Source organism: Polyodon spathula, chromosome 13 (genome assembly GCF_017654505.1).
Source record: "Polyodon spathula isolate WHYD16114869_AA chromosome 13, ASM1765450v1, whole genome shotgun sequence".
Classification (NCBI taxonomy): domain Eukaryota; kingdom Metazoa; phylum Chordata; class Actinopteri; order Acipenseriformes; family Polyodontidae; genus Polyodon; species Polyodon spathula.
The window spans coordinates 29658294-29680911 of NC_054546.1; the positions used below are offsets into that span (position 1 = coordinate 29658294).

A 22618-nucleotide genomic window follows, 5' to 3' on the forward strand; every position below is an offset into this window, starting at 1 on the left:
TTTGTTGTTACTATTTGTATTAGTTTTTGTTTCATTTTATTTAGATGTGATCTGGCGGAGGCGAGGTTGGAATCTTGTCCTCTGCTAAGAATAATTAAAAACTCGTGCAGAATGTGACCAAGCTGGGATTAATAAATAACACTGTGTAACAAAAAAAAAAAAAAAAAAATTGTTCCTGGGTAGTAAGTGTTATTTCCTAATTGCTTATGCCTCAAAAGTATAGAAAATGGCTATTATTCCCCACAAACTTTGCTTTGTGACCAGGACAGTGATATTTCAAAATATCACTATTTCCAATGGGAAAATGGGCAAATGTGTGTCTTTTTGTTCACATAAAGTCAGAAAAAAACAACATATGAATCCAAATCCAAATGTATTTATACTAAAGTAATAGAAAGATGACTACAAAAGATTTAGAAGTGAGTAGTTTTTCGAGATTTACAATTACACTGTAAATACAGTATATGACATGCCTTTTAAGCCCGGAATAATTCTGGTCACTCTTCTTTGCACTCTTTCTAGAGCAGCAATATCTTTTTTATAGAGAGGTGACCAGAACTGCACACAATATTCAAGATGAGGTCTTACTAGTGCATTGCACAGTTTTAACATTACTTCCCTTGATTTAAATTAGACACTTTTCACAATGTATCCGAGCATCTTGTTAGCCTTTTTTTATAGCTTCCCCACATTGTCTAGATGAAGACATTTCTGAGTCAACAAAAACTCCTTATATTAAGTTTAAAGCACTCCTGTGGTCCCAATACTGATCTTAAACATGTATAATCTCCAAGGTACCCCAGAGTGTAACCATTATCCTGCCCCACCCAGTTTATTATTAAAGCAACATTAAAGTTACCATATTTAATAATATTAACTCAAATTAAGATTTGGTTCATTACTGTACAGCATGGAAAGGTAATTCCTATTTACATAATGGAACTAGTTAAAGTGACTGGATTTTCTCACATGGGAGAAAATAGATTTTACTTTCTTCAATTGCTCACTAGATGGCATTGTTTTTCTATTGTGTAATTTATGGCCCTATTCACAAAAGGTATTTGGTCATGATGACAATCACAAATATATTTATTTCCTTTTCTTTGGTTATTTTTTTCTCAATTGGTCCCCCATTTTTCTACCCAATGTGAAATGAATATCACCCCATCACTACAACACACAGAGCAATTAGGAAAACTCAATAAATTGGTCCCTGCTGTCAAGCCTATCCCCTTTTCACCCGCCGAACCTCAGCAATGGATGTTACCAAGCAACTGAACCCTGGAGGCAGGGTGCAGTCTGGTAAGTCTCTGCTGGGACTTCTGGTGCATCTGCCCAGTAGGGGTCGCTGAAGTGCAATGATGAAGCTAACTCGGTCCAACTCACGTTATCTAATGCAAGGCCAATGCAGCATTCCCTGCGTGTCCCAAGCCAATTCCACGCAACATTCCCTGTAGGTCCCAAGCCAATTCAACGCAACATTCCCTGTGGGTCCCAAGCCAATTCCATGCAACGTTCCCTGTGGGTCCCAAGCCATTTCAACGCAACATTCCCTGTGGGTCCCAAGCCATTTCAACGCAACATTCCCTGTGGGTCCCAAGCCAATTCCACGCAACATTCCCTGTAGGTCCCAAGCCAATTCAACGCAACATTCCCTGTGGGTCCCAAGCCAATTCCATGCAACGTTCCCTGTGGGTCCCAAGCCATTTCAACGCAACATTCCCTGTGGGTCCCAAGCCATTTCAATGCAACATTCCCTGTGGGTCCCAAGTCAATTCAAACCGGGCTCTTATGCAGGGGTGGCCAAAGGTAACACTTTCACTCTTGGTCTTTGCTTCAATCCTGTTCTAAATTGTTTACTTGAACCAATTAAACCTTCATCCAGACACTGAAGTAGTTACTGTGACTATATAATTGTACCCGTTTAACCTGGAGATTGGACACTCCTGCACTTTTGGCTCACCCTGCACTCCAGACAGCTTCTTTAAAGGGAGACACAGAGGCTGCAAGATTGTGGTTTTTTAATTTTTTTAATTTTTTATGAATTAAAAAAAAAAAAAAAAAAAAACATTTGTATGGATGAAACTATTGTCAGGTCAACTTTTATGAAGGAATAAAAACAGCTGACACTGTAATGTTGTGACTCCAGTCCATTAAGGATCTAATGCCAGTTCAGTTACTCTTTCACAGTGTTTAATAGAGCTATTGCTACAGTATGGGCAGGGGATGGCGCTATTTCTTATAGATGGATGTGTAACTGTTCTGCAGTTTTTTGGTTCAGCAGCAATGAAGTGTATGTCTTTATTTTCTCTGTGCATCATTTACAGCAGTGTACAGTGAAGAAGGCACTATATCCAAAACTATTGACTGCTTATAGTTTTTGCTTAGTTAGGGAGTTGTTTTATATACAAAGGGGGAACATTCAGGAAAATGTTACCTATTGGTTTTAGTCAAAACAATACAGAAGATATTTGATTAGAATGTGTTAAAGTTTACTATACCTTTACTATACTTGCTTACTATACCTTCTTGTGCCTTCTGCTTTTACACATTACATTGTGGTGTGTTATAGTCCTTTTTTTTTGCTTAAACTACAACTGTCATCCTTGTATTTCTCTTGGTAGACTGTGAGGGGAGTTTATTTTAAAGACTGTGTTGAGTCTACAGATATGAAGAAATGGAACAAATGGTGAATTGTCACTAAAATGCATCTTTAAATTCTTGGTATATTTCATTTTCAAAACTCCCCATGCAAATTATGCATACTATTAATTGTAGTTTGGATGGGATTTTTTTGCATTTTAAAATACCACACAAACGTACTACACACATTGAAAGTACAAATACCAAATAGCCTTTATTAAACAGATTATAAATCATTGCATGTTCGCAGAGCATAATGTAGAGGTGTGTAGATTTCCCTGCAAATGTACACTATTTTAGAGCATAAACATTGTATAGATCGATCGATTACCATTTATATCACAGATAATATTATTCCTGTCAATGTTAAAAATGAAAACAGTGAAAAAAACACTGATATAATGTAAATCATCTATATAAAAGAGGGGGCTACAGTGCATAGAAAATGTTTCTTCAAATCGTCTGAAATCCTGGTTTATATTTTCTAGACACTGGTCTACTGGTTAGCTCCCATGATCAGTCTAACCTGCCCCACTGTATTAAATGAGTTAAACTCATTAACTGGATGTTCTGATAAGTATACTGCAATTTGTTTAGTTCATGGGATTATTTAGTCCTCTTGAAGTCGACTAAACCACTGGTACAACTAACAAAGTGTTGGTTCAGACAGGGGACTCACTTTTAATCAGTCAATCAAATCAAGCTTATTAAGTACCAATAACCAGACAATTGTAAACTGAAATAGCAGTACCTTATCGCAAACAATGTAATTACTGTTCAATGATTGTCAGGGAAAAGATTCAAATCTTACCTCATCCATTACCTCCCTGCTGCAAGTTAAAGTTTGCCTCCTCCTCCCCAGCCTCCACCTGCTTAAGGCTTCGTTTAAGAGGGAGGGCAGCTATCCTGACCCCTGACCTTGGCTTCCGTACAGTCAGCCTCGCTACTTATCAGCGGAAAAATCTATGGCCTGGGATTCCCCAAGGCGAGCCCAAAAGCAAAAGATGTATTATATGTTAATCTGTTATCCAAGAACACATATATGCATAAAGTGTGTTATCATGTCTAATCTTTAATAAATATTCTATCTATCGCATAAGGACCCAGATTGAACTGCAATTGACCCATTCTGTCCTGTGTGTATTTATTGTATTGAAAACAAATATTGTGAATTGTCAGTAAGCAATAAAGATAATGATATGTGAAGACAACTAATTGTGTTAATTGCTCCCCTATGAAGTCCCATGGCTTTCTATGTTTGGCTTGATCCAGAGGAACCCTTTGCTTCATTCACTCATTTGCTAATTGCAACCCAAGGGATGCACTGATGCACATACGCTCAAAAGGAATTGGATTTGGGATCCAAGCTACCTTTGTTGACGTAGATGTAGACCCCTTTGGATTGTGTTGACTTGTAATTAGTCTAAACTGCTGCAGTCAGTGTGGACCAGGCTCTTGTACGTGCAGACCTTGCCTTTGTGGCTTCATGGTTTCATCATATTTATGTCTAGGAAACTGCCTGAGTCATGTAAGTCCTAGTTTGATCTCAGAGCATCACTCACACAGGCTTCTTGGGATAAACTCTGATGCTCTATATGGTAAATGACTTGAGCAAGCTGTCTCACAAGTACCCTAAACTGTTATCCATTTTTTTGTGATAATGAGTGAAGATGGGGAATTTGTACTAATAGACCACTTTTTATCCTGACTGTAATCGTCTTGGTGTCCCTGAATAGATCATCATCCCATTTAATCATATACAAAAGATTTTAATGAGTACGCTCCCCAAATATTATCCATATATATTCATTCTCTTTGTCAAGTACTTGCCATACTCTGTGCTTTGAAGTGAAAAGGTCCACAAACTGATCAAATACAGTGTGCTACCTTAACACATGCTACCTATACAGCTGGTTATAAACCATATACTACCAAATTAACATTAGGTTTGGTGGTGGAAGATTAATGCTAACAAGGGCCTGTCAAACCAGCTGACAGCAGTTTTACTTTTAACCGTTGTGACAGAGTGAATGAATCCTAGTCAACAATCTCCCTTCTGACCTGTGAGGGTGCTGTATAACAGGAACAGTGTGCCCCAGACTGGATGGTTCGGCAGTTGGAAGTCGGTCATCCAGAAAGGGGGTGGAGCCACAATACCAAAGGTCATCGCCTTAATGTGGTAGACGATGTATCAGCCATGGATTGGAGGATACATTGGACTTGCCACGAAGGAGGCGTGACTAAGGGTATTTCAGCAATCTGTTCCTTTGTTATGGTTATGGATGGATCTATAAAAGGAGTACAGAGATAAGATAACCATGTGTGCTGTATTTTGTTTGTATTTATAACTGTTTACTTGTAATTATTAGACGGCTAAACACCTGGGAGCTGTCGCTGTGAATCCAGCATTAACACCCGGATTAGAACTACTGCACCAAGTCACTGTGTATTCACCACCAGCACGGGAGCACCGCGAAAGGACACAGAGCAGTGTCTGGACATTGCCTTTGTTTATTACTGTTTCGGGACTGAAACCCAGTATTATTTCGTTGAGCAGACTACACATTGCTGTGTAGCTGCCAGTGCTATTATTGAATAGTGCAAAACCGGGAAAAATAAAAATAAAAGAAGTGTTTGCACCGTGAACTCAGTTTGTGCGTTATTGTTGGAGCACTGCATCACCACTACACCTGCGCACTGCAAACCACTTTGCTACACCCATGTATTTTTATTTTAATTTTAAACATTTTAATAGATTACACTATGTAACACAATTTTTGTTCCTGGGTAGTAAGTGTTATTTCCTAATTGCTTATGCCTCAAAAGTATAGAAAATGGCTATTATTTCCCACAAACTTTGCTTTTGTGACCAGGACAGTGATATTTCAAAATATCACTATTTCCAATGGGAAAACGGGCAAATGTGTGTATTTTCGTTCACATAAAGTCAGAAAAAAACAACATATGAATCCAAATTAACATGCATTTATACTAAAGTAATACAAAAATGACTACAAAAGATTTAGAAGTGAGTAGTTTTTCGAGATTTACGATTATACTGTAAATCACTTTCACGAATCAGCCCCCAAATGTAGTCTCCCATCATGTTCTCATTATACTGTCCTTGGTAACGGCGTTCAAAGTCCAGTATATCCTGGTGGAAGTGCTCGCCTTGCTCCTCCGAGTATGCTCCCATGTTCTCCTTGAATTAATCAAGATGAGCATCAAGGATATGGACTTTGAGGGACATCCTACAGCCTATTGTGCCGTAGTTCTTCACCAGAGTCTCAACCAGCTCCACATAGTTTTCAGCCTTGTGATTGCCCAGGAAGCCCTGAACCACTGCGACAAAGCTGTTCCAAGCTGCTTTCTCCTTACTAGTGAGCTTCTTGGGGAATTCATTGCACTCCAGGATCTTCTTTATCTGTGGTCCGACGAAGACACCGGCTTTGACCTTTGCCTCAGACAGCTTAGGGAAGAAGTCTTGAAGGTACTTGAAGGCTGCCGACTCCTTATCTAGAGCTCTGACAAATTGATTCATAAGGCCCAATTGATGTGCAGTGGTGGCATCAGCACCTTCCGAGGTCAGCCATTCAGTTATTACTCAGTAATGGAATGGTAAATAAAGCACAGCTCAGAGATGACTAATTTTGAAAGACACCTGTTCTAAAACCTCTGCTTACTGATGAAACGCTTCGCACGGACACTCGAGCGCTGCTCTCAGAAAAGTTCAGTCAACTACAATGATTATTTCAGAGAAACAGTACTAAATAAACAAATAACTTGAACAACAGTTGTAATTTAATAGTTACAAGGTACTATTACTTAACAATGTCATTAGCCTGACATGACATGGCTGGTGTCATAGACCTCAATTATCACTAATCTTGAACTACATTAATTAAAGTTACATTAGGCCAGTTGTTAGTGATAATCGGCTACATTTCTTACTGCAACTAGGGTCAAGACTTGAGCACCAGCAGTACTATGTTGTGACAACATAATGCTATTCTATACCAAGCCATATCTAGCAGTGAGTCCGGCTGCTGTCTTGAACGGTTGCCAAGGTAGCAAGTAAGCAAACTCTGGGGCTCTGTGTCTCCATAGAGATTCTGATGACGTCAGCAAGTCTGTGCCAGGAAGCGGTAGTTACCTCAAGTTCAGTTTTTTGTTTGTTTGTTTTATCTTGCGGTGTCATGTTTACAGTAAAAGAAGAACTATGATGCTTCCACTTGGAAGGCAAACATGCACAGTCAACAATTTTTTTTCCTCTCATATGGTTTGAATCTGCTAGCATTCAGTACTGGACCACAATTTACTATATTAATGAGAAATTGCATACTATCCCACTTTGATATGTCCATATCATCCCAAAAATTGTTTGGAGATGAGCAGTAAACACCCTGCCTGTAAACACTCTATACAGTATTACAAATTCATGAGGCAGATCATTGCCCCAAAAAGCACTAGATATAGAAAGATGACAAAATATAAAAAAATGTCTCAAATTATTTGGCTGCAGCATTTCACTTATAGAGCTTGGTGAAACCTCAAAGATATGAAGATCATATGTACTTTATTCTGATTTATGTATACTTGTAAATGGTAGCAGCCTCAGTAGTGTGTTTGCAGGCCTTTTTATTTGTCCAAAATTAATTAATGATTTAAAAAGTAAAACATACAATAAGATGACCAGCATGAAAACTATCCAAACCACTATCCAAACCATTTTACTATTAATACTAAAATTAAAACTCTGACTTTGAAATTACTAAAACAAAAACAGCAGGAGGCTTAACTGATTGCTAACTACAGTGGATTACTGGGTGGAATCGTTTAAATTGGTCTCAAACTACATTTTTGCATTGCATTATATACTTTAAACTGCTTCTGTTGTACAGAGGTCAAGGTTGAAAGTGGCGCTGCGCTGTCACATTCATGCTTCAACGTAGCTGCAGTTTATTTCAGTATCCATTCATTTGTTATCACTGTTTAAAGAAAAAAAAAAACACCCGTATTAAAGTCAGTCTTCCTTGGATTTTTTTCTCCAAAAACAACTTCTTTTATAAGTGTTGTTGCCATACAGTAAATTTATAACTAATATAAGATATACAATCACTAAACATTCTTACCCAGAGTTGACTTCTTCTGAAAGAAATGCGTTATAGATTGGTTTCATCTTTAAGTATGTACAGTACCGAACTGCTTATTAAATAATATACCGGACTATCCGCTGCTCCAGGGGCCGGTTGTACAAACGAGAACAAAAAATGGGATCGGATCTTGGTTCACTGGTCAGAAAGGTGTTAGTCTGGCCCTAGAGATCTATTCCTGGTCTATTCCAGTAATTAATTGCCTCTTAGCAGCTTCAATAAAATACATTAGAACCTGCTTGGAGTAAAAAACTGAACTGGATTATATTTCAAGGGCCAGAGTTGAGTAACACTGTATTAAGCGCATCTGGATCAGGATCCACTGATCTGCAAAACTCCGCGAAACTGACCAATGAGAATGAGAAGCGGACATGTCTATGTGGTGGTAAAATGTATATACAGCCTTTACAAATATATAAATAGCAAATTAAATATTATAATATGAAAACATGTCGATTATATGCCACGCTTAAAAATGTAAGATGGCACATTTTAAAAATGTTCCTAGCTGATTTTTACAGAGGCTGCCTCAATTTACGTCTACGCCCCTGCTTTGCAGTGGTAGGAGTTGAGGAAAACAGTTTACATGTAATGTCTGTCTACTTGAAATACACATAAACACTAGGTGCCAGTGTTGCACTCACACAGGCTCCACTTTTTATTAAAGGGTCATTGAGCAGTAAGAATGTTAAGAGGGGTGAGGAGAGAATGCTCAGTTTGAGGTAAATTACAGGAGGAAACTACATTTGTTTGGGGAAAGGGAAATAAAACAATAAAAAGCAATGGACACCCCAACCTTTGTGTTACAAAGGATGGGCATATTATTATCTCGTGATTGTGTGGCTGTTTGGAAGAACAAAATAGCTATTGAGACATGTTAAGTAGAATTATTTCATAACTCCTTCTTAATGTCAAACTAAACAAAAATGTAAAAAATGTAAATGTAAAACCCATACACAGCAGGTATAATAACTTTCAATCAACCCTCCTCGCTGGTGATACAGTGAATGATGTAATGGATAGAACAAAGAAACATGTAATATTAGCTTTCCTAGAAAGGTACTTGGCTTAGGAAAGATTACAAAGTTTTAAATGACTTTTACAAGGGGTGGGTTTAAGTAGCGAACCTCCCCAGCATCTTGTCCCGTTATGGGACAGTACAACAAACCCAGCGTTGTTCAACATACAAACAGTGTACAGAATGTCTTTATCACAAGTAGTGTTTTTCAGAAACCAGTCCTTGGTGGTGACGTAAAAAGGTTGAGGGAAAATTTGAATAGACTGACCATATGTGGTATTGTGTGTGTGTGTGTGTGTGTGTGTGTGTGTGTGTGTGTGTGTGTGTGTGTGTGTGTGTGTGTGTGTGTGTGTGTGTGTGTGTGTGTGTGTGTGTGTGTGTGTGTGTGTGTGTGTGTGTGTGTGTGTGTGTGTGTGTGTGTGTGTGTGTGTGTGTGTGTGTGTGTGTGTGTGTGTGTGTGTGTGTTTATTTTTTAGTCAACTCTTGTAATTTCCACACATTACCAGATTGCTCGCTTGGCATCCAGCCACCATGAAGATACAGGCAGGGAGGCAGTTCGAACGCCAGCTCTCCCCCAGCGATGTCAAAAGTGAGAAGGTAAGACTTACAGCATGACACAGAGTCAGCAAGGGGAGGTAGGTTTAAAACTGCAAGGAACATGCAGATGGAATCTAGCCAAAAATGAAATAATTACCATGAAAGTTTTTTCACTTTCCTAAAATCTCTACACTGCATTCCACCATCTGCAACTTCCAGTGGGTTTCTGAAGCTGCACAGCAGGTGTGAGTCACTTTGCATTTTGATGCAGCTGGTACAAGTAAAACAGACGGGGGAAGCCAGCGACTAAGCTTGAGACCAGCTGTTGTAAATCACATGATCTCCAGTATGAGAAAGACACAGCTGCAGTTTTGTTGTAAAATCTTTATCACAGCTTCTGGTCGGCATTCCAGTAAAACCAGTATAAGAAAGCTTGCATCGTGATGAAAACTGAACCAATGTAATTCTGTAGATATGTATTTGGTTAAACAAACAAAAGGAGAACTCTGTTTATAGATTTGTTAACATTTTGATATATTTTAATGTTGACTATCAAGCGCTATTCTCAAAACATTAAGGACTGTATTAAGGCATGCTTTTTAAAAATGTTATACATGTTCTATTTGGTTCTTTGAGAAATGTGGATAAACCTCTCTCTCTCTCTCTCTCTCTCTCTCTCTCTCTCTCTCTCTATATATATATATATATATATATATATATGTGTGTGTGTGTGTTTGTGTGTATTTTTTAAGCTAGATTTAAGGAATCAAAAATGGATTTCATCAATAAACAGTCTTTCTGAAAATCTTTTTTAAGAAACAGTCCTTTCCAGTTGTGTGAAAAGAGCAAAGCAAATACATTAAAATATCTACAGTGACAGTCTGGAACTTGTACTTAATAACAAGAGATGGAAGATGGGGAGCATTAACAAAGGCATAGCAGTGTTCTTATGTTTGCACACACTAACAGTTAAAACACAGAGAGGCAAATACAGCATGCCATCACAATCAGCTCATACTCTGAGCAGGAGTGTATGCCTTTACTTCCAGTTTGGTACCTGACTGGCATTTTTGAAGATCACACCATCCCAATATCAGCTTCAACCGCTGTGGATAGCATAAGATACTAATGAGACATAACTGAGTAGACAAGAATGAGAGCATTTGGAGATGTGTGCAGAAAATACAGGAAACAAGTGTCATGCAATCCTTAAACAGCTCAACACAAAAAAAAAAAAAAAAAAAAAAAAAAACAGCTTTTACCTAAAGACATTTCATGGTTCTGTTTCATGAACCAAATGGATTGATTCTATTAAAGGTTTTACTGGTAAGACACTATATCAAGAAATACACTGCCTTTTAAGTCATACTACATCATTTTGTTAAAAAATGTTGCCCCAACAGAGGTGTGGTCAAGGATAAAAAAAGTGTGTGGTGGGGGGAGGAGGGCAAATAATCTGTATTCACTTCTCACAATGAGAGCTATTACATTAACTATAGAACAGTAATGGTCATAGAAAAAAAAAAAAAAAAATTACCTGATAAAATGCATGTTAATGGGTATAGTTCAGTTCGTGTCATGCAGATTGGTCAATTAAATCCAACCTTTGTTTAAAATCCCACTTAGACAACATTACGTTCAAACTTCCCATTTCCCATTCCCATAACGGTTATATTGAGACTTGTTTGTGTCTGACCACTGGAAAATATTTGCTACTTTAAATTAATCACAGTTTATGAAAACAGTGCGTCAATACAAAACAGCACCACACAGAGGACATTTAGAAAAAAAATGTGTTGTTTTTAGATTAAACTGGAGGGGGGCTGGGGCCAATCATATACACATATGTGTGTGTGTGTATATATATACACACACACACACACACACACACACACACACACACACACACACACACAGTGAGCATCAAAAGAATCTTATCTTATATTTGTATAAAATTCACTAGATGTGATTGTGATTGAAAAATGACAAATTCTGTTTTAGAGGCCTGCTCTGTATATATAAAAAGATAAGGAGCACTGCTGAAACATATTCACTTAAATTTTATTTTGCTCAATTATTTCACACCTTAAATTTTTTTGTTATTTTTATTTTATTTTTACAACAGCTACAGAACAGTAAACCAACCGTAAAAGCAACTGTGCTGCAGAGGAAAACAATGGCAGCAATTATTATTTATTTATATATATTTTTTTTCAATTTGATTTTGTTTTATACGCTACTCCACCGTCATGCAGCTCAAGTCTTGATGCAGAGAAAACCTGGCACTCTAACCAAATTAAGACTTAACCAATTAAATAAAACAAACAAACAAACAAAAAAATAGTTATGTGTGCTTATGGTGTGTGGAGAGGGGATTGCGTAATCTACCTAGCAACAAGACATGACATTTAACAAACAGGAGATGAAACTCCTTTTGGAAATAATTTCCTATACATCAATATTTGCACACTGCTTCTGTTAATGTTGCACAGTTTAAACAGAAACAATATTTTATAAAAACAGAAACCTGCACACGCTAGAGGTTTGGCAATTATAGGGTTAAGAGTTACACTTAACTTAATCCCCAGCATGTCACCACCTCATAAAACAGATCTCTACGTGCAAATAGCATACAACTACCAGAGGGTAGCGTACTGCCTGATGTGTGTACATTTCTTTACAGTTCATACAGTAAATACCGCTAAAAAAAAATAGGATGTGGTAGTTTCAGTTCTCTACTTTTCAGAGATAATGTAGCACTGAAAACCATGCTAAAATAATTAAATTAAAATGAAATATTATCTGTACATCGCTGGCTCAAATGGAAAAAGGTTTGAAATGTTTATTTATTTATTTACTTATTAATTTTTAGTAGCATTTTATAAAATCCTGACAAAATGGGACAGTTGATACTTGCCTACGTTGCTACCAGGTTTCAGTTTGCTTTATGCTTACCTGAAATATTTATATATAGATACACTTTTTCCATTCTTAAAAAACAAAACAAAACAAAAAAAACACATGGTACTTTAGCATGCAAAAAAAAAAAGCTCTGCAAAAAAACCAAAAAAACCAAAACAGCAGTGCACTTTAAAAATGGATCTGAATTATTTTTTTTTTTTTTTTTAAAGTGAATGTATGTATACAACTGAAAACATTACCAATAATAATAATAATAATAATAATAATAATAATAATAATAATAATAATAATAAAAGCAACAGCACAACAACAATAATATAAAACAACAATTAAAAATGCAAACAACAAAAGCAAAGTTGGTCTTTGTGAAATTATACAAAAACACCCTTTTTTAGGCTCATTTTAAGAGACCTTTTATTCATTTTTAATGGGTTTTTAATTTTTTTTATTTCTGAAGTCTGGCACAGGGATAACAAACAAAAAACAATTATAAAACAACCAACCAACCAAACAAAAGGCAAAATAATAATAACTATATATATATATATATATATATATATATATATATATATATATATATATATATATATATATATATGTGTGTGTGTGTGTGTGTGTGTGTGTGTGTGTGTGTGTGTAGCAGTTGCTGTGGGCATACGTTTCAATAGAGTAAACAAATTAGTTAGGATACCTGCAAGCTAGTTTTTACAGTACTATATAGCCAACAAACAAACACAAACGGAATTAAAAGAATTAAACCATTTATAAATAAAATTCAGGTCCCAGACCTGATCATTGTGAATAATTCTCTCAAATATGTGTTATGTACAAAAAACAAACAAAGCAAACAAAAAACGGAGGCTAGCATTCGGGTTATTGGATGGTCTTTTTCTTTCCAATGGCATTCTCTACAGATTTGTCTTTGTTTCAAGAAAGCAAAAAAAAAGAAAGCAGAGTCATCTGAAGAAAAAATAATAGTCTGTTTCAAATCGGCAAAAAATTCATACATACAGCATCATTAAAACACAAAGGCAATTAAAATCCACAGTTCCGTTGTTTTTATCTTTTTCGTCACATGGTCCGCCAACCGCTAATAAGTCTTTCACTGTTTCAAATCGCAAAGCCTATTTGTGCCGATCTAGGACGGCAGTCACAACATGGGTCATGGAATGAAGGGGACGCTGGGCAGAGGGCGCTTCTTTCACAGTACCCAAAAAGATGAGCTGAACAGATCTCACTAAAAAGAGGTTTTGTTTTCGAGATTTATTTTTCTTTCATCATCTCAACAGAAAGTTCACCAGGCTTCAGTATAACGAACATCCACTTCCTTGAGGTTAGGCAACTTGGCCTGCGAGAAAAGAAAGCACAATTTATATACACCTACCCCTATCGATATTAAAAAGACAGCATGCTGCATGTGTGTAATACAGCACTGTGGTTCTAGAACAGGGGTGGCCCTCTAGGACCAGAATTGAACATCCCTATTCTAGAAAATATAATAGAGAGATGTTGTTTTTTTTTTTTAAGATTTCTTACCTTGAGATCTTCGTATGTGTCAGCAGACAGTTTAGTACTGTTCATGTTGAGGCTACACAAGCTTTTCATAGCTGGAAAATCAAGAAATCAATTAGCATACAACTAAACTGAAAAGAAAAGTAATGAAGTAACTACTGATGCATCATAATGTTAATAAGAACCTCTTGATAAGATAAATATGCCTGGTTTAGGTGTTGGACAGCAACAGTGGCTTGAATACTTCTACTGTGGGCAAATTACCCATGTAATACATTTACTATAAATGGTGTATTTACTTGAGATACGCCACAGGCTACTGTTTTCGCTCTTTGAAGTGATATTAAAAAGGGGAACTGCCTCTTGAAATACATTTTAAACAAATCATTTTTTTACAAAAAGATTTTCTTACAGCTTAGCGCAAGAAGTCCAGCGTCAGTGACTGGGGTCTCACACAGGTTGAGAACTTGCAGAGAAGTAAGGTGCTCGGAGAGGAGCCGCAATCCACCATCTCCAAACTAAACAACAAAGAGAGAAGTAATCAGAGATGGTGTTAAAACAGAGGGCGCCTTTATGGGACAGAAATGGACAGCAGAGCCGAATGGGAGCAATCACAGGGCTCAGACAGAATGCACTGCAACTCACAGATGAGGTCACTGAAAGTTTGAATTGTAGCAGGGGATGAATCCATTTGAAACAGACAGGGTTAGAGACAGAGACAGAGTTGTATTGCTCTCCCTGCAGGTAAGACTTATCTGACAGGGAGAGCAATACAACTGGAAGGGTGATGTGTTACAAAAGACTGGGTTTGAGAGCTGTGGTACACAGAAGTGTATATGGTACACAGAGGCCGACGAAACAGCAGTAGAGTAAGCCTGAAGATACCGAGAAGATAATACAGGGCGGCATAATAGATGATCTTTAAAAGAGGAAGAGATTTAAAATGCAAAATTTCATTTTCTTATTATTGTACCTTTTTATGACAATTGCAGCTGGTCCGAGTTGTTCTTATTGTACTGAAACACTGTTTATTTTTTTAATGTTCTGGTAAGTCTGTGTGCAGATGCTTTTAGCAAAGTTCAGGAGCAGCTCTTCAGTTCTAGATGCCTGCCATAGATGTATGTCGGCAAGATCAGCCAAAGCATCTTCATAGAAGTAAAAACCAGTCCCATCTGACACTTTGGTTTAAGTTGTGCCGTAGTGGGCTCTTACTAATATAAGAACACTTTGGCTGATCTAGCTTATGCTACATATGTTTATGGCAGGCAACTCGAACGGAAGGGCACACCTTAACAATGACTTTCTAAGCAGTAAAAACACAGTGTTTGAGTCGTTGCAATAAGAAGCACACAGCTTGAAAACGTCACTTGAAGCTGCCTACTCTTTAAGGAAAGTGTTGGGATCAGAGGCTATTTAAGGCATTGGTTTCTTAAATCTTAGATAGTGTGCACACTTTGCTTCCTACTCTAATACTGTAAGTAGTTTAAAATGACATTTTCTTAGTTCATTCTGTACCTTTAGCTTTTTCTGATTTGCAATAATTCTAGTCATTGAGGAGCTATCTATATGTAAAGGCTAGATCAGCCAGTCTGTATATTGCTTGCCAGTGCCCAGCAGTGTATTTATTGCCTGCAAAACAATAGAAAATGTGATCTAGTGACTGAGCACTTGATGATGCTGGCTCTTGCTTCTGCAAAGACACTACAGCAGACAATTCGAACTAAAGAGTGGTCCTTAACTTGAGTGGAATTTCAAAAATGTAAATGCAATAAGAACCACTCAGAACAATTGCAAACAAGGTGACAGTAATAATAAAAAAAAAAATTAAAAAATAAACTACATTTAAAGCTACTTAAATCATTAGTGACAATACTAAAAGAAGCACACAATTCTCCTACAAAGTTTCGACCAGAACTCTTAATCAGTGTCTTTGAGTCACAATGTTCATGAAAGAATTTAAAAAGTTTATTTTGGTATTACTACATATTGTTCCATTGAGTGCTTTTAAAGTTATGGATAGCTGAAGTTTAAGGCTACAACTGATTATTCATTCTGATAATGGGCGAGTCAACACAATGTAGGAGAAACAAGATGCAGTCGGCTTGGAAGAGGACAGCAGGGTAGCGGAATCAGGAGAGCAGAGGGGGTAGAGGGGGGTCCTGACCTGGGTTGACCACAGGTTGAGCTGTTTGAGTGAGGGCAGCTTGATAAGCTGCTCCGCACAGGCACTGGTGACATTGGTGAAGGCCAGGCTGAGGTTCTCCAGGTTACCAAAGGATCCGGAGCTCAGCAGGCGAGCCAGGTCCGCGTCCTGGAGACACAGGCAAAAATACATAGCATTACTTACCCCTCATTTAAGGTCCTCTGTCTTATGCACATCCAATGCAATTGCCTTGTCACTAAGTGAAAGGGTCACTTATTGATCTAAACAAACCCAAACATTTATTGGAATCCAACTAGTGTTTATCCCCTCCTTATTGATGATTCATTGTCCCTCTTATTAACATCACTAAATACAATACAAATACATTGTAAAAAAAATATTTCCCAAGCCACAGATATGGTACTCTTAGTGTCTGACAGTGTATTCAAAACACAACATAGATGACAACCAGCACTGTGGGAGAATGGTTGAGCAAACCTCATCTACAGATACATAGAGAGAAAAATATCTCCCAGCTATTGTTAGCTACCCTAAATTGTTACCTGAAGTTAAAAGGGTGAATGACTTACTGTTGACTTGGATGGCAGAGTAAGCCTTGTGGGACCACCCTTTCTTTGCTGTTGGGAAACAAAAAGGAAACAGTTTACAATACAAACTCTCCTCATGCTTTTTTTTTTTTTTATTTTATCTTAACATTAGTCTTAAAGCAGATACAGAGTAGAGGCTGAGTGTTTCCTTACCAGCTCCTTGAGCTCTCTCTGGCGGTCGCACAGCTGCTCGTACATCCTCTTCCCCACCTCTGTGCTCTCCAGTGTTGAGATGATCTGCAGCTGCGTGTCATTGTTCTCAATGATGTTGTATTCCAGCATCAAGCACAGGATCTGGAACACACACAAAGAGGAAAGCGTCATTGTGGGGCTGCATGGAGAGGCTGATGGACCACAGGTGTGGAGATAAGACTCATATTGCAGAGCAATTTCACATATTCCAGGTTTTAATATGAGCTTGATTATCCAGTGTATAGATAACAAGCTCAGGTGTGTTTCAATACAGTCACATCCATAACTTCAAAAACATGAACATACAGTATAGCCAGCTGGAACAGATCCTAATGTATTAGTGGAATCTGGAAGATCATGACTGGGGATAAACTTATAAGTCAACTACCAAGGTATTGCCCAATAACATGGCTTCTTATGATTGGAAAGTGCCCATTCTATAACATAGTATGGGGGTTTCCAAGCTGCACTGCTCGCTCTAATAGACATACCTCCACCATGGTCTGGCTGCCCCTCAATGCCAGGAGCATGCAGGGTCCCAGCTTGTTCTCAGCCAACGAAAGCAGGAACTTCTTTGTCTTGTAGCAGGAACCCATCAAAATGTGAACCTGGAATCGAGTGGGAAGGAATTATTTGCGACACGGCCTGCTATCTACATCTTTTTAAGCATGTTTCAATTCAGATTCGCTGCAAATTTCTTCAAAAGAAAAAGTTATGAGCAGTTATTTTGCTTTGAATCCTGACAAGTTTTGAATTCATCGATGCATGAAGCGGCCTGTGAATGCACAGCACTCCTTGAAGCTTGATAACATCAGTGTGATTAAGGACAGAGCATGTGAGGCTGTGGTTTCTGAAAGCTCTCTGATGGAGGAGCTGCAGCAGGGCTGCTCAGGGTCAGCACTGTGGTTTATTCTGTTTCAGTCATCAAGTTGTCTTCCAACACAGAACTGAGGGGATTATTACCATGCATATGAAATCATGGTAAAATTAGGTCAATTAAATCTCCGCTCAACAAGACTCTACTCTGGGGTTTTACTCACAAGGCATTTTTATAGGATTCATATGCAATTTCTGAGCAATTTTTGAAGGCATACTGAAACTTGAAAAAAAAAGACACATTGGTCCCAGCACTATTTCAAACACATTCCACATAACTGAAAATAGAATACAAGACCTACTTAGTATAAATAAGTCAAGAACTCAAATCCTGACCCCTTAACTAGTTCTTCCTAAAACTACAGAAAAAAAAATCTTGAACATTACTATTTACCCCAAAATGTAATACAAATTCAGATCAAAATATGACACATGAGGTGGTTTTCCTATTAAGATGGATCATCCTAATTATCACGGTAACTGAATAGTGCACACACAGAAAACGGATACACATGCAACTCACAAATAGACCATGCTATCTATATACCACTGGCTAGGTAGTAATCAAATGTGGTGAATGACTGGTGTCCGTTGATGATGGGATGTTAATGGAGGAGGTGATGCTAGGCAGAAGACTAGAGACTCACATTATTGCAGACACGTACCATACTGGCAAAGAGCTCCCCATCATCATCACACGCCACTCCCCCGGGGCTGTAGAGCTGGAACCAGCCGTCTTTGCCAGCACGGACACTCAGCAAGCACGAGTGGACCTGAGCGGGAACACGAACAAGCTCTGGGTCAGCCAAGATACAAACAAACTCAAAACAGCTTCAAACTCAGGACTCAGGGATTCATTCTGGGTAGCAGACAGCAAACACTAAGGCTGGGATTTTCTCTAACAAGAAGTGTCTGATGGATTCCTTGGTGCTGTAAAATAACAATTTATCCGTGTCTTATCCCAGCAGGTATTGGCTGATTATTTATATATATATATATATATATATATATATATATATATATATATATATATAATCACACACACGATAATACTCAATGCGTTGTTTGTGAGCAGCTCATACAACTCCTAAACGGATTGGACTTACAGCTGATCAAAAGTCACGTCGTTTCTTAACAACAGTTTCCGGAGCGTTTCAACCCACATCGGCTCAACAAATTACTCCCAAAAGGTGAGTGATTTATACTGTGCTTAACAATTTAAAAAAAGAACCTTAGATCTTCAGATTAGTGTTTTTATTTATCTTGACCAGTAAGCAGGTGAATTTAATAATTAATAGCTGGAAACACCTACCGTGAATGCTTGTTAAAGCCTCATGCCCTGCTAATGCAAGCACTGCCACTGCTGATGAAACACATAGCTTTCACCATCCCGGACACATACATCTTGAGCGTTGTTAAGCCCTGGTGTGCTAGTAGACCATACAGTACAACATATGGCACTGCAACCTCATTATAAATTAGACTAATGGGTTACCGACACATTTTTAGTGTCCTATCAATTAGTGTTTGCTGGTCTGCTCTAAATATTTAAGAAGGGTGAAGACAACTGAGGGTGTATGCACAAGTACTGGTGCTGACAGCACCCACCACCTTTCTGTTAGAATGAGGATATGCTGAACAAGTTGGATGCAGAATGCATTTTAGCCGTGTAGTAGCTTCAAATGACATTTTCTTTTTTCTTTGTTTCCTGAATGTTTTTCTTTAACAAGTACTTACTGAAATATTGTTTTATGTTATTATTGTTATTGTGTCAGTCTGTGTTAACGTGCTTTCACCAGAGCACAGCTGTTCTTCAGTTTTTGTAACCTATTTAGGGCACGGGACCACATTCAAGAAATAAAATACTCAGATCAGTGCGTGAATGTATTTAGATAGTTTATGAGAAAGGGGATGCATAATGTGCGCCACACGTGGGAAGTCATCGCTGTATCTCTACCATAAACCTCTGAGGAAATGCTTATCGCTTTAACCTCTAAACCACTTCTAGCTAACACCTTGATTGGTGATGTCGTTCTATTTAATAGGTCACTGCTCACCTCCTGTCTGGGATCCTCGGCAAAACTCTGAATAACATACTTCAATTCTCTGGAATTAAAAAAAAAAAATCAGCTTATGTTTACACAAATATTGCAAGCTACTTTCATAATTTATAAAACATGGTAAATCCCCTCAGTTATTTTTAAAAACATTACTTGGTCTTAATTTTATTTTTTTTAAATCCACTTTGTTTTAATAATTTATGAAGGATAATTAGGGTCAAGAGATGAAGGAAGACAGAGGGAGAGAGGGGTGAAGGAGGGGATAAAAAGGATAGTCATTCCATGATTGTAAAAAAAAAAAAAAAAAAAAAACTTTTTATAAGTACTTACTTTGTGAATTTTTCATGTGCGAGAGCCCTTTAAATAAAATAAAGATAGATTTTTTTAAATAAAAGAATCACACAAAGTTCATATTAAAAACGGTAAAGATAGATGAAGCGTTAGCTATTACAATTCAATTAAAACACATTATAATTGCTGCCACATTACACAAACATGTCCTAATGTTTAACAGTCAGCTGGTTCAAAAAGATTTAAAAGTGATGCTAACAAGCGATTTTCATCACACAAGTTAGCCTTTAGGAGTTTTTAACATGACAAAAAGGCTATTTCATTTATAAATCAACAAAGTTCAACAGCAGCGGCAGCACACAAATGACTTAAGGGTATATAAGGACCTTTTTATTTTACTGTGTTACATGTTCACATGTGTTGCTACAACTGTTTACGTAAGATGTGTGTATTTTTTTTTTTTTTTAACATTGACCATTTTTTTTTTTTTACTTTTATATTGCATTCCCTGCCTCAAAATGGCTTCCCATGTATCCACATGGACCTCTCAGAACTACCTTTCCCATCATCCTCCTGCTCACATATGTAACTGAGATTGATCTACAAGTGAGCAGGAGGATGATGGGAAATGTATGGGAAGCCATCTTGAGGCAGGGAATGCATTGTAAAAGTTTTAAAAAAGTGGTCAAAATGTAAAAAAAAAAAAAAAAACAAAACAAAAACACATGGGAACATGTAACACAGTAAAATACAAAGGCCCTTATGTACACTTTAAAAGCTACAAATAACTTATTAATAACGGCTGAATTTCTTTCCTGGTTGAGAATTAAAGTAAGCCCCATTTCCATGTTTTAAAACCAGAAAATGTTTTAGCTAAATGTGCCTAGCATAAGAAAGCATTTATTACCAGTAAATAATGTAACAAATTAACAATTATGCTGTAATTACAAAGCACTACTTTGCAAAAAGGTACCTAGGCTCAGGTGTTTTCAAGGAGCCTCAGTAATTAAGAGTAAGGTCATGAATAATTAGTGTAATGCTTAGAAGAAGCAATTAAGGGACTTTGTTTTGTTAAAACATTTCTGCAAGTGTCACTGTAGCACAGCCCTCTGGAGTCCTATTTGTCAAACAGGACGTCACTCTGAATCTCTCTGGTTCTCCTGGCCTGCCCTGCTTAACAGAGGCCTTGCAACGGGAGGTTACAATTATACACAAAGCTTGTTTAAGAACAAAACAATATACAACAAATGACAGGAAGTGACAGGTCGTAAACAGTGTAATTACAGGTGGTAATGTCACCCCGGGAGTTAAATTTTCCAGGCTCTGAAAGTTATCACCTGTGAGGTGTCGGGCTGGGCCATAAACAAACATCCAGTTTGTGTTCTCTTTCCGCACGATATTAGTTTGTTAAATATTACTCCTCAGTACCACAAGGAATAGCCACGAGCAGGTGACCCCCACTGCCTCTGCATTCAAGCATTTGGAAAATAAAGAGAACGAAGAGTAATTTCAGCAAAGTACTCCCCCATGGTTGCAATTATTGCATAACGACACTTGTGCTTCATATTGCCACTGGTCTAGTTTCCATGGTTACCCTGCGTCTGTTTCACCTTTCATAGAAGTCCATAATTTACACAGAAATGAACTTGTCTACTGCCACATTCTCATGTGTATCAAATGTTTTTAGGCCCACCTGTGCAAACTTTTCACATTTCAGGGTCAATTTTTCTACTTTGCATCCAACATGAGCGTAATTTTTAAACAACTTCCGTCTGCAGTATGTTGTTTAGCATTTTGAGATTAATATTAAAATATGATATTTAAAGATGGAGCTTACATAAAAAATGGATGCAAAAGAAGGAAAAATTACGTTAAAATGACTTGCATAAGTGGGCTTACAAACTGTAAATAGCGATAAACGTGTGGCAATACACAAGTTAATTTCTGCTTGTATAGTATAGGCCTACCCATTAAAAGGTGGTAAAGGTTTCATTTTAGACCATCACTTTCCATCATATAAACCCTTGTCCTTTCCTATTTGGTATTTACAATAAAATAAACCTCTTTGTCGCAAGACTAGATTCACAGCCTGTCCTTTTTTTTTTGTTAATATATATTTTTTCAATCTATGAATTCTGTTTGAATGGCATGCAGCTGATAAGAACCGCTGCTCTCTGGACAACTTTTAAGTGTTAACATGAAATCAAACACACCTGGGCTTCTAAGATCATTGGATGACCATATATCACATCAAACAAGGTACACGACTCAGAGAAACATACAAATCCACATACAGTTTAGAATGCACTACAAGTTGTGACTACTATAGGTGGCAGGGCTCTGACCACCATTTACCAGTGAAGTTCAATATCATTACCAATGTCTTCCCAGGAAATATTCATTTATAAGCAACAGGGTTCCAAGCTAATACCACAATTACTTGTAAAAGTTAAACTGCAGCCAATTCTGCCTTTTATCACATAGAACACTGTATAAACACCTGACTTACTCTTTAGGAAAGGGAATAGGCTGCAGCAGGCTGGCCAAGGCTGGTCTCCAGTCATCATAGTCTGACCTGTAGAGAGAGGCAAGGTCAGCAATAGGAACACACACCAAGATTATATATACAGCTCTGTACAAAAGTTTTGCATCACCTATAATCT

The 22618-nt window shown here is 37.6% G+C and overlaps 1 protein-coding gene across 2 annotated transcripts in view; it reads right to left on the reverse strand.

Moving 5' to 3' along the window:
- Positions 1-12888: 12888 nt before the first annotated feature.
- Positions 12889-22618, reverse strand: part of LOC121325132 (C-Maf-inducing protein-like) — a 65155-nt gene continuing 55425 nt past the window's right edge. Inside the window, exons 11-21 of one of the 2 annotated variants that reach the window (XM_041267429.1) lie at positions 22465-22530; positions 19995-20021; positions 19662-19710; positions 18270-18377; positions 17220-17336; positions 16690-16830; positions 16519-16566; positions 15950-16096; positions 14198-14303; positions 13810-13880; positions 12889-13621 (exon numbers count right to left, since the gene is read on the reverse strand). In XM_041267429.1, the coding sequence (XP_041123363.1) occupies positions 13568-13621; positions 13810-13880; positions 14198-14303; positions 15950-16096; positions 16519-16566; positions 16690-16830; positions 17220-17336; positions 18270-18377; positions 19662-19710; positions 19995-20021; positions 22465-22530 (934 nt within the window). In that variant the 3' untranslated portion in view covers positions 12889-13567. Of the gene's footprint in view, positions 13622-13809; positions 13881-14197; positions 14304-15949; positions 16097-16518; positions 16567-16689; positions 16831-17219; positions 17337-18251; positions 18378-19661; positions 19711-19994; positions 20022-22464; positions 22531-22618 lie in introns of both variants that reach the window. The other variant, XM_041267428.1, reaches the window with a different exon arrangement.